General features: G+C 37.7%; 1 protein-coding gene across 4 annotated transcripts in view; it reads left to right on the top strand.

Moving 5' to 3' along the window:
* The window catches only part of NEO1 (neogenin 1), a 219182-nt gene that overhangs the window by 84842 nt on the left and 120697 nt on the right, over positions 1-13643 (top strand). For all 4 annotated transcript variants that reach the window (XM_043919671.1, XM_043919670.1, XM_043919669.1 and 1 more), the window contains exon 5: positions 3306-3442. In XM_043919671.1, coding sequence (XP_043775606.1) covers positions 3306-3442 — 137 coding nt within the window. The remainder of the gene's footprint in view (positions 1-3305; positions 3443-13643) is intronic.

The following is a 13643-nucleotide window of genomic DNA, read 5'->3' as shown; positions in this document are numbered from 1 at the left end:
TTTGTCTTTTAAAACCTTACCTGTCTCTAACTCAAATAACAACACATAAAAACCTAAATTAAACAAGTCATTTTCCTTCTGTGTTCCCCTTCACACTTAACTGCCCTGACCATAAGAGTCTTTTTTGAAGTGTGCTTCTTCCTCAGCTTTTCTGTCCAGTCTGTCTGTCATTTTACCTCCTAAATATCTCCGAAATTCACGTGTGTTGCTAACACCTTATTCCAAGCTGCTGTTGACTGTCATGTCAATTACTTCAGTAGCCTCCTTTTAACCCCACATATACTCTGGCCTCATTCCAAATGCCCTTGCCATAGCAGTCTTTTCAAAGCCCAGGTCTTAATTACATCATTGCCAGCTTCCCACCCACTTTTAAAGATGTTTAATGGACTTCCATTTTTTTCAAGTTAAGGACTCAAATTCTTAAAATGACCTTGTGTGGTCTGGCTCCATCCTCATATTTTTGCTTTTTTAATTCTTACATCTAGCCATATTTGTGATTTTTGAATCCCCAGATACACTGTGATCCTTTCTGTCACAATCCTTTGCATGTGCTAGACTTCCTTTTTGAAATCTTTCCCTCCCTTTCGTTATTAGTTAGTTCCTATTCATTCTTCAGATCTCAGCTCAAAGGTCATTTTTATCAGTGAAATCTGATAAAAATCTGATAAAAACTGATTTTCTGACACATTCTTTTGGTATACCATTGTGTCGTGAAAGTTGCTCAGTAGTGTCCAACTCTTTGCGACCCCATGGACTGTAGCCCATCAGGCTCCTCTGTCCATGGAATTCTCCAGGCAAGAATACTGGAGTGGGTCACCATTTCCTTCTCCAGGGTAACTACCTGACCCAAGGATCAAACCCGGGTCTCCTGCATTAGAGGCAGATTCTTTACTGTCTGAGCCACCAAGGAAGCCGTAGAGTTACCATTTTTTTATGTCCGTCTTTCCCTCTGAATTGCACGACAGCACTGATTTTGTTTTTGCTTGTTTCAATACCCCAGCTGTTACCTGACATACATAGGGACACCAGTAAATAATTGTTAAATGAACGAATAAATTCCTTTCTTTAACTTAATCATCCAGCTTTTCAAAATAGTGGCCATCATTTCATGCCTTCTCTTTACCCTTATTGTTACTGCCATGATTCATCCTCTTCTCCTTAATTCCATTACAATGACTTTACAACTTCTACTTGTTTCTTCACTAAATCTGACCATGTTATTAATCTGCTCAAAAGCCTTTCCCTTTGGCCAAAGAAAGGTCTTAGCACACCATGCTCTCCTCAACTGACCCCTGGTTACTCAGAGACACATGTGTACATACACTCCTTAGGTCCAGCAGTGCTCAGTTTGGGTCCGTTGACCATGAATACTTTTCCACTTACTGTCTCTGTTGACTACATCTTTGAATTTTGGAGCTCTAAGAGCTTGATTTCCTTTGTTCTATAAGCCACCGTATGTTACGTGAACCCCTTAAATCATTTCTGAGAAGCTGTTGGGCGTTCTTCCTCCCAGACTACTTTTAAGGAAAGTAAAATCAGCTGCGTTAAGAAAGACTGACTGCTACTGTTCTTGTACTCACGGCAAATATGAGACATATCAAGTATCAGGAATGCTTCTTAGTATAACTATTAGATACAAACTGCTGTACCTCAGTTTCAAAAGTACTACACTAACTAGTGTTTCAGATCATGTTCCACTCAGCTGGGTGTCATATGTGTGTAGGGCTGATTTACCCTTTATGAATATTGTTTTCCATTTATGAAACATAGTAGAAAATTTAACCAGTAGTAAAATATAGGATATTAATTTTTGTAAATTTGCCTTGTTTTGTGAGGCACCCAAACCTTGTTTTATCTCTGTTTCTTTTATCCTAGTCATTCTTTCTTGCTTTCTTCCCTTGTATGTTGTCTAGCTTCTCTATCACATGAAGTTGTAATTTGAGGGTGTAATTAAGATAGTTCACATTGGAAGGCCACTTGATAAATTTAGTCATGATCTTTCAGAGTATTTCTTAGAGAAGTCACGACATCTGATTCTGGTTTTCCCTTCTTGGTACGGAAACTTAATCTTGCCTCTTGGATTCAGAAAGACTAATTACTCAAATTCACAGTGTACTAAAACTTAAGCCGGTATAGTGCTTTACTTACAATGAGAATTGTGTTAAGCATGGCCCAGACTGAATAGTGATTTCCTCTGATTTTTCTTTCCCATCAGGAATTCATATGAAAAGCCACATTGTAATCAGAACATTTTGTTGAGCATAAATACAGTCAGGAACTATAACAATATTAAGAGCTATGAGAAAAACCTGCCTGTGAAAGCCCAGTTAGTGACAAAACCTTAAAGTAAAAGTAAAGTTGTAACTCTCCAAAGTGTCCAAATTTAACTAAACTTATTAACTTTATAAAAATTTCATCAGAATATTAATTTGTGATTTCTTCCTTGATGTTACAGAATGATTTGGCTTTCCTTTTAAATATACTTTTCGAGAGAGAGAGAAAGGGAGGGAGGGAGTGGGACAGGAAATGAGATTTTCTTGTGGTAGCTATTTCACTTTCCAGGGATTACTTCAAATAATGTAAATATAACATACTACAATGTTACAGATAGCAAAATTCCTTCATAAAAATACTTTACCTGCACAAAAATTAAAAAATATATATTCTCTTTAAATAGACTTAAGTCATGTAGAATTGGGTCAGTAATGTTTAGCATCCTTGCTGATAATGATGTGCTGGTGGCTAGTTTGTGCCCTGTTGCCACACCCAGGAAATTGCTCTCTGTCAACCACTCTTCTGTCTCCCTTCCCTTCCTCTTTTCCTCACTTTCCTAGCCAAGCCACCATTGGAAACTTTCAGTAGGCACTGTGACCCCATGACTTACTGTTTCTGATCTGACATGTTGCCCTCTCTGTTAGTCATTTGAATGTGGCATCTCTGTGCTGGTGTGACTCTCAGAGTGAAACCAGACTTCAGAATTACATAATTTGAAAAAAAAAAAAACTGGGTGGAGTGGTTAAGCAGGGATGGATTGTGGGGAGTGGAATTGGTCACAACAGTGGTATCCCTTTGGGAATAATTAGTGTCAGAGATAATTCATTGTAACATTTTGATTTGTATTTATGATATTTATGCATGTGAAATATGAGCAAAGTAAATTGGACTAAATTAAATTTTGATATTTTACATTGGTCTCAGTCCATCTGTAGCTGTATAAATAATATAAGTGTTTTATCTGTTTTATGTAGAGAGTTTTTCAGGTATCATATTTCTCATTCTGAAACATATCAATATTTTTAATGCAGCTCTGGAAGGTTGGTATTGCTGGCAGGTGGTAGTCTGGAGATCAGTGATGTCACCGAGGATGATGCTGGGACTTATTTTTGTATAGCTGATAATGGAAATGAGACCATTGAAGCTCAAGCAGAGCTTACAGTACAAGGTATGCAAATATTTATTGTATAAATTTAAAAAATACTGTTGTACTTTATGGGTTTTCTAATTGTTAAACATTAATGTAGAAGAAGCAAATACAGCATAATAGTTAAAAGTCTAAGCTTTAAACCAGGCTGCTTGGGCTCAAATGCTGGGTCTTGTATTTCCTAGCTATAGAACTATAGGAGATTTACTGCTCTGAGCCTCATTTTCCTCATCTGTAAAGTGAAGATAATAAAGAGTACTTACCTCATTGGAGTTGTTTTCAGGATCAGAAGAGTAGTACTTGTAAAACTCCCAGAATGGTGACTAGAATATGGTATAAGCTCAAAATTAGTTGTTGTTATCTGTAGTACAAGGTAGAGAAGGGTGCAGTCTGGGGCATTTGGAAGATCACTTTTCTTGTCTCAGAATGCTTTATTTTTCTCTGACCAAGAACCACGTATCCTAAGCATTGGTGTTCCCACCTTTCAGGTGAATAGATCACCCAGAAAGGAGAGAGCTGTGGCTTTCAATGTAACACCTGTTTGATTTTATGATTTTTTTTTTTTCTTTTCAACTAATGCTGACCATCAGAGCATCTCCCTTATAGGTTCTGTGATTCGGAAGTCAAAGAAAATGGCCATGGCATATACACATAACCTCACCATCTTCCTTGCTCTTCCTCCATCTGGAAATGTACTGTCAGAGGAACATTTGCTCTCTCTCCTATGACTTGTCTGCAAATATTTGTTTCAAATAAAAATCTTGAAGACCTCTGTTACTATTAGGGAAATCTGACACTGCTTGGATATGTGGAAGTATATGTTAGCTCATGACATTCAAGTTGTCTCCAAGTGTATTATATTTGATAAACTGCTTCCTGCTGTGTGATTTAGGGTGGTTTCGTGTTTTATATGAAAGTCTTTCTCTTGGTACATTTTGTGATTTTCAGAGTGGGAAGTAGTTACATTCCTATTCTGATAGGAATTGAGCAGCACATTGGGGTTCTATGCTGGCAGAGGCATAGAATGTTTATATTCTCTACTGCTATCTGTGGGTGGATTTATAACCTCTGAAAACCAAAAGAGCAGGTCTTAAAGTTCATATAACTATTACCTCACTTGAGCTCAGCCGTTGCTCTGGCTAGATGGAAAGTAGGTTTAGACCAATTCTAGAATGACCAGTTTATTTCTTTGCCTCTGTGTAGGTGGAACTGGACATATAAAATATTAGTGAACTCCATCTTATTTGGAACTCCATCTCATTTACTCTACAGACTGTCAAGTTAGTAGAAGAAAGTATAGGAGGATAACTTTGTCACCTAGGAGCAGGAAAAGATTGTTTTATTTAAAACTTTGGATGCAGAAATCATGAGGCAAAACATTGATGGCTTGGATCATGCCAGATAAAGCATGTTTTTCTTGAATGTTCAGATGATGAAGAAGAAATGAGGAGCAAAGGATGGGTTAAATATTTGGGTAAATCTAAGTGGATGTTGACTATGTAGAATGATAATGTTAAATGGGATTTAAAATAGAATACACACACACACACACACACACATGTATAAGTCAGGAGTAAGGATGTGGACTTAGTCTTCTAAGATTCTTAAAATGTCCAGGAAGTGGTAAAAGTACTATGTTATATTAGAGGTTAATAAGGCAGGGATGTGTCCTGTAATCTTTGTGGGAGGCTTTGAAAGAACAATAGAAAAATAACTATAACAAGATAATAGAAGAAGAAAGTAAAAATAAAAAGTTCTCCAGAAGAAGGTAAGAAAAGAAAAGAAAAGGAACATAGAATAAGGTGGACTAAGAGAAAGCGAACAGTGAAATGGTAGACTTTTCATATTATTAAGAGTTAATATAGAAGGAAAATAAAGTGATTCTAAATATGTATTGTTGTTGTTCAGTTGCTCAGTCATGTCCAACTCCCTGTGACCCCACAGACTGCAGCATGCCCAGCTTCTCTGTCCTTCACCATCTCCCAGAGTTTGTTAAAACTCATGTTCATTGAGTCAATGATGCCATCCAACCATCTCATCCTTTGTCACCCCCTTCTCCTCCTGACCTCAATGTCACAGCATCAGGGTCTTTTTCCAGTGAGTTGGCTCTTTGCATTAGGTGGCCAAAATATTGCAGCTTCAACTTCAGCATCAGTCCTTCCAATGAATATTCAGGGTTGATTTCCTTTAGGATGGACTGATTTGATCTCCTTGCTCTCCAAGGAACTCTCAAGAGTCTTCTCTAGCACCACAGTTCAAAAGCATCAATTCTTTGGCACTCATCCTTTTTTATGATCCAACCCTGACATCGTGTACATGACTGCTGGAAAAACCATAGCTTTGACTAGATGGACCTTTGCTGGCAAAGTGATGTCTTTGCTTTTTAATATGCTGTCTAGGTTTGTCACAGCTTTTCTTCGAAGCAGCAGGTGTCTTTTCATTTCATGGCTGCAGTCACCATCAGCAGTTATTTTGGAGCCCAAGAAAATAAAATCTGTCGCTGTGTCCACTTTTCCCCCATCTATTCGCTATGACATGATGAGACCAGATGCCGTGATCTTAATTTTTTAAATGTTGATTTATAAGTCAGCTTTTCCACTGTCCTCTTTCACCTTCATCAAGAGGTTCTTTAGTTTCTCTTCACTTTCTGCCATTACAGTCATGTCCAGGCAAGAATACTGGAGTGGGTTGCCGTTTTCTTCTCCAGGGTATCTTCCCGACACAGGGATTGAAACCAGGCAGGTCTCCGGCATTGCAGGCGACTTTTTACTGTTTGCGTCACCAGGAAGCCCAAATATATATTTCCTCATAACATAATCTCAAAACAGGAGAGGCAGAAACTGATAGAACTACAAGAAGTAGACTAAACAAACCGACAGTCCCAAGTGGTAGATGTTAATACACTTCAATAGTAGGTAGGATATGTAGAACAAAGCAAGTAAATACAAACAAAAACTGCAAACCATCATAATATAAAACTGAACAACACAATTAACAAAGTTGACTTAAGTGACATTTTAAAAATATTGCACCAAGCAAATGAATAAACTATTTTTATAAGTGCTTATGAAACTGTTATTAAAATATGACATATACTGACCATAGAACAAATCTTAACAAATTTATGAAAATTGAAATTCTATGGATTTGACCTCTGTGGAATTAAGATTGAAATTAATTACAGAACTTGGGGCTTCCCTGGTGGCTCAAACAGTAAAGAATTTGCCTGCAATGTGGGAGACCTGGGTTTGAGCCCTGGGTCAATAAGATCCCCTGGAGGAGTGCATGGCAACCCACTCCAGTATTCTTGCCAGGAGAACCCCATGGACTGGCAGGCTACCAACCATAGCGTTGCAAAGTGTCGGACACAACTGAGCAACTAAGTATGTAGCACGCAGGGGATGCTTAGAGGAAGTGTATAGTCTTGTGTGTGTTCAGTTGTGTTCTATGCTTTACGACCTCATGGACTGTAGCTGGCCAGGCTCCTCTGTCCATGGAATTTTCCAGGCAAGAATACTAGAACAGGTTGCCATTTCCTACTCCAGGGGATCTTCCGGGCCCAGAGATCCAACCCACGTCTCTTGTGTCTCCTGCTTTGGCAGGCAGATTCTTTTACTACTGAGCCACCTATGAAGCGCTTACTTATTAGTACATATATTAGAAGGGAAGAAAGGCTGAAAGTTTAGTGATTTAAATATTCATCTCAATGAATGGATAAAAAAGATGTGATATGTATATGTATTAATATGTATGTATATTTGTATACACATATTCACACAATGGAATGCTACTCAGCCATAAAGTATGAAATAATACCATTTGCAGCAACATGGATGGACCTAGAGGTTATCATACACAGTGAAATTAGTCAGAGAAAGACAAATATCATATATCACTTATATGTGGAAGCTAAAGTGATAAAAATGAACTTACAAAAGACTCAACAGATATAGAAAACAAACGTATGGTTACAAAAGGAGAAAGGAGGGGTGAATGATAAATTAGGAGTTTGGGATTAGCAGATACAAATGTACTATACATAAAACAACAGGGTCCTACTGTATAACACAGGGAACTATATTCAATATCTTGTAATAAACCATAAGGGAAGAGAATATGAAAAAGTATGTATATATAACTGAATCACTTTGCTGTCCACCAGAAACTAATACATTGTAAATCAGCTATATTTTAATAGAAAGCATGCGTAAATAAATATCTATCTCAAAAAAAGCTAAAAGAGAAAAGAATAGCAAATATAATCCAAAGAAAACAGAAGAAAGAAAGTAATCATAAGAACAAAAATTAATGAAATAGAAAGCAGACATTCAAAATAAGGTGTTTCCACAAAGGCAAAAGTTGGTGCTTGTAAAGAATAACAATGTTGATAAACCCCTGAGAAGACTTATATATAAATTGACAAGATCTTTATTTAGACCAGGAGTCAGCAAACTACACGCTATGGACCAGATCTGCTAACTCCTTATTTTTTATATAGCCTGTGAACTAAAAACAGTTTATATGGTTTTAAATGGTTGAAAAATATCAGAAGAATAATATTTAATGATACATAAAATTTTATGAAATTCGGATTATACTGTCCATAAATAAAATTTTATTGGTACCAAGTCATACTCGTGTATTGACTATGGCTGCTTTCATGCTATAGCAGAGGATTTGAGTAGGCCCACAGAGCCAAAGATTCTCACTGTCTGGTCCTTTTCAGAAAAACCTTCGACTTCTGATAAACTCTATAAAGAACTATAGATTAATAGGTAAACAAAGACAGATAAACCAATAGAAAATGGGCAAGACTTGAACCTCACAGATCTCTGTGTCTTGCATGCTCAGTCACTCGGTCCTGTGGACTCTTTGCGACCCCATGCACTGTAGCCCCTGGCTCCTCTATCCACAGAATTTTCCAGGCAAGAATACTGGATTAGGTTTCCCACTCCAGGGGATCTTCCCACCTGTGTCTCTTGCATTAGCAGTTCAATTCTTTACCACTGAGCTACCTGGGAAGCCCTCACCAGGTGGCTACTAAACATTTGAAAAAGAGGTGATTGTTTTTGGTTTTCACAGGAATGTAAACAAAAGCCACAATGAGGTAACACTGTACTTCACCAGAGTGGCTAAAATAAGAGAGACTAACAATCCTGGGTATTGGCTAGGATGAGGAGCAGTTGGGATGCTAATATACTGCTGTTAGGACTGTACATTGATTTAATCACTTTAGCTCTAATGCTGTTTGACAGACTCTAGGAAATGGCAACCCACTCCAGTACTCTTGCCTGGAAAATCCCATGGATGGAGGAGCCTGGTAAGCTACAGTCCGTGGGGTTGCAAAGAGTCAGACACGACTGAGCGACTTCACTCACTCATTCACTAAAACTGCAGACAAACTTATTTTATGATACAGTGGTTGTATTCCTAGGAGTATACTCATCAGAAATATATAAATGTATGCATCCAAAAACATGCACAGTGTTGTTCTCATCAGCTTTATTCACAGTGAATCAAAACCAGAAACAACACTAGAATAGGAAAATAGTGCTCTAATCATATGATGGCATGTTGCCAGCAATGAAAATTGGGAGTCCAGTGCTCAGCAGATTGATAAATCTACAAATATCATTGGAAGAAGAAAAAGCCAGGCATGCAATAATGCATACTTTATGATTCCATTTTTATAAAGTTCGAAAATAGGTAGTACTCATCTGTGATTTTAGAAGTGAAAATAGTGATTACTTTTGAACAGGGTCAGGGTGGTGACTCTTGTACAGTGGAGTTTTTGTTGTGTTAATATTCTGTTTCTTAATGTAGGTGGTAGTTACAGTAATTCAGGCTGTAATGTTAATGTGTGTCACATGAGATCTTTTTTGTTGTTTACAGATAAAAAGTCATGTGTAAAAATTTTTTGGAAAATTTAATTTTGAATCTTGTCCCATAGCTGAAAATATTTATTTCTTTTTCTGAAGGGAAAGCAATTACGAGAAATGGTTTTGGGTTATATATATATAAATATTTATTTATATAGTTATTTTTGTATTTATAGTCATACCTGTCTGATTTCTGTTGTTTTTTAAAAAGTTATAGCTACAGGAAATGCCATAGTGTGTGTTAATGCAGAAAGGGTTATAAGTTCAGTCTTCATCTGTTAAATATTTCAAATTTATTGTTTTATCGTTAACTCCTGGGATTTCTACACATGCTGTGACGTGAATTAGCCCACCGTGTATTTCCTGTCATCTTAGATTGTTGATAACACTTAAAATGGGTCATGAGTTTTTTTTTAAAACAGGAATTTTTCCTTTTCTCTTAAAACATTCATTATAGTCTATGATACACATCTTCCCTCCCCACAAAAGAAGAAAATTTTCCATATGTATTTTTGTGAGGTAAATTGATATATTCTGAGTTGATAAAAAATTTAGAATTCCACAGTCTTTCTCTGAAGTCATATGGTAACATCATCTACTTTTCCTGCCCTTCTTTTCTATTCTCTCTGCCTCTGTCCACATTAAAACACTCATTGCCCCTCTTCTCCTGGTCATCTTCATGATCTCATTTCCCTTTACTTCATGCTTATTTACAATAGTGTGCCCTCATTTATTAGAACTCTAGTTCTCTTGGCTTAGGGTAAAAGCAAACTGCTTATGGTGTATGTACAGAACAGAAGCAGACCCTTCGTGTGTGAACTGAGAGATACCACAGAGAAGCAGTTAAGAGCAGTCTGGACCCAGCATACCTGGGTTCCAGTCTTACATCTGTCACTTCTTAGCTGTGTGAACTTGGCAAAGTTACTTATCTGTGTCTTAGTTTATTTTATCAGTTAAATGAGGCTTAAAGAAACTTCTGGCACTCTTCCACCTGAACCTGGGATGGAAATGAACTCATCTTAATCAAACTGTGTTTAGTGTCCTGGACACACTGTGTGATTTGGCAGGGCTCTGTTCCCCTGTATCCTCTCATGAGCACGTACTCAGTCACCCAGTCATGTCCAACTCTTTGTGCCCCGTACACTGTAGCCTGCCAGGTTCATCTCTCCATGGAATTGTCTGGGCAAGAATACTGGAGTGGGTATTTGCCATTTCCTATTGCCATTTCCTTCTCCAAAGGATCTTCCGGAACCCACATCTCCTGCATTGCAGGCAGATTGTTTACCACTGAGCCACTTGGGAAGCCCCGTAGCCTCTCACCCTCAGCTAAAATTTCCAAATTTCCAGATAGTTCTTTTCCTGATAGCTCTTTGAAGCTTTTCATAATCATCTTCTCACCCTCAGGTAATTATTATGTCTCTTAAAATAACTTTCTTTTTACCAGTAGTGTTTCTCACTGATTTGTTTATGTGCCTTTCCCCACTACTACTAGACTGAGGTTCTTATCAACAGGGACTGGTCATAATAATTTTTTGTCATTGTGCTAAATCGCTTCAGTTGTGTCTGACTCTTTGCAACCCCATGGACTGTAGCCCTCCAGGCTCCTCTGTCCGTGGGATTTTCCAGGCAAGAGTATTGGAGTGGTTTGCCATTTCCTCCTCCAGGGGATCTTCCTGACCAGGGACTGAACCGAGTCTCTTAGGTTTCCTGCGTTGGAGGCAGGTTCCTTACCACCAGTGCCACCTGGGAAGCCATTGTCATTGCAGATTATCAGCAATTAATTATTGAATAAGTGAATAAAACTTTGTGTTGAAATTTTGAAATGTGACAGCTAGAATAATTTCATGTTTGTGGTTACTTTATTATTCATGTTTTCCTTTGCAGCTTGCTTTTAATAGATTTCTGAGTGAGTGTGAGTTGATAGTTGCTCAGTCATGTCTGACTCTTCGCAATCCCATAGACTATAGCCTGCCAGACACCTCTGTCCATGGAATTCTCCAGGCAAGAATACTGGAGTGGGTTGTCATTTCCTTCTCCAAATAAATTTTAGTATTTTTTTTTTTTTTGGCCTTGCCACATCACATGTAGGATCTTAATTCCCCAACCGGGGATCAAGCTTGAGCCCCCTGCAGTGTCTTAACCATTGGACCACAGAGTCTTAACCGCTGGACCACCAGGGAAGTCCCAACTTCTAATATTTTTAAAGCAATTGGAATTATTTTCTTTATTTTTATTTTTTAATTGAAGTCTGTTTTGTAGTACTGTCCCTTTTGTGTCAAATCTTTCTCTTTTCACACTCTTGCCTGGCTTTCTTCTGAAATCTCTGATACTCTGGGCCCTGCTCACTCCCATCCTTTGTACCCATTCTCTTCCTACTACCTTCCGTTGGGTACTCTTTAGTTTTCCACATATGCCTTATACATATCTTTCTTGCTTTACCTGTCACATTTAAATTTCTTTTCATTTTGTGTATCTTTCTCTCCTACCACACTTGAGCTCCTTGAGGACAGGACTAGGTTTTGTCAACTGTTAGATCCTTAGCACCTAACATAGTGCGTGATATTACATATTTGACAACTAATGGATGAGATGTTGGGACATTTTTATAGTTTGCTGTCTGTATCCAGACTGTTTCACTATTTCACTTTATAAACTTATATTTTTTTTTTTTAATTTTTTTATTAGTTGGAGGCTAATTGCTTCACAACATTTCAGTGGGTTTTGTCATACATTGATATGAATCAGCCATAGATTTACACTTATTCCCCATCCCGATCCCCCCTCCCTAAACTTATATTTTTGATGTTATCTCTATAAATTAAGAATGCTTTATAATTGTTTTATAATCCTACATTGGGAACTAAATCATTTTGAATTGATTTTCAGTTCTTATTTTTTATCATACCAGTGGTCATGTTAACTTTCAGATAAATCTCATATTTTCCAAGCTTGAAATAATTTTCTACTAGTTATGTAAATTTATTCTGAACTATGGTAGCCTCATTTCCATGGTAACTAATCACCTTCAGGAGAGAACCTGAAGGTATTTTAGAAAAGACAAAGAATATCCAGTGAACTAAAATGAAATGTGATGTACGGTTAGAACCTAGATTTATGTGAATACAGATGCATGATTTTTGACCATGAAAATGTTACAGAATAGAAGAGCCACTGATACGCCTAAAGATTTTGTTTACTTGCTGTTCATGCATTAGTCAAAATACAGCATGAGAAGAACTCAGCTCTTATGTGATTTTATGTTAACAAATGACCCTCATCAGGAGGAAGCTTTGTGGAATTAATAAGCTGGAATTGTGGTATAGAAATGGATCCCTGGTTTCTATAAAACCACTAAGAGCACCTCATGGAAGGAATATGGTATGATGAAAAGAGAGATGTTTTTGGAGGCGTGTCCATGTGATCTTGGCAAATTAATCAGTTTACTTCATCTTCATTTTTCTTACTTATAAAATGAGAACAGACTTCTTTGTTGTGATGGTGTAAAGAAGATGCCTAATACAGCACCTGACTCATTACAGGCATTTAGTAAATGTGCCTCAGCTAATGTCCTTGGGATTCAAAGAATCTTTTCTTTCTGTTTGAGCCCTCTTCCCTTGATCCTACTTTCTTTGGTTCTTTTTTGCCTATTTACCTAGATTCTGCTTCTTCCTCGGGACATTGAGATTGACATCTCAAATGACTTTCTGTTTTAGTTTTGTCCCATGCCACCAACTGTCACATGACCTTGGCACCATGTTTTGTGGTCTGTGAGCCAGGCCAGTCATATTCACTCTTGTGCCCAGTCTAGCTACTCATGCTCTATGCGTGCTGGACTTGGCTTGTCTAGATGAGAAGATTGAACAAAATATTAGTAAGCATTCTTCAATCTTTATTTAAAGAACATAAGAATTGCAGTATTAGGGCAAATTCATGTGCCTTCCAGCATAGAAATAAGTGAAGAGGTTTGACTGTCATCTTTGGCCTTACTTCCTCTTAGGTTGGTGCATAAGTAATTGTGATTTTACATTGTTGAACTTTGCCATTTGATATTGGACTATATTCCTAAATAAATGTGGTTATGTTGTACATCATTTTAACGTGCATTTCTGTTTTTTTGATAGTGACTTATTCAGTTCGGTTTCACTCAGTCGTGTCCGACTCTTTGTGACCCCATGAACCGCAGCACGCCAGGCCTCCCCGTCCATCACCAACTCCCAGAGTCCACCCAAACCCATGTCCATTGAGTTGGTGATGCTATCCATCCATCTTATCCTCTGTCGTCCGCTTCTCCTCTTGCCCTCAATCTTTCCCAACATCAGGGTCTTTTCAAGTGAGTCCGCTGT

The sequence above is a fragment of the Cervus elaphus genome, chromosome 12, assembly GCF_910594005.1.
Source record: "Cervus elaphus chromosome 12, mCerEla1.1, whole genome shotgun sequence".
Classification (NCBI taxonomy): Eukaryota; Metazoa; Chordata; class Mammalia; order Artiodactyla; family Cervidae; genus Cervus; species Cervus elaphus.
The sequence above is the reverse complement of the archived record's forward strand: the minus strand, read 5'-3'. Positions and strand labels throughout refer to the sequence as shown.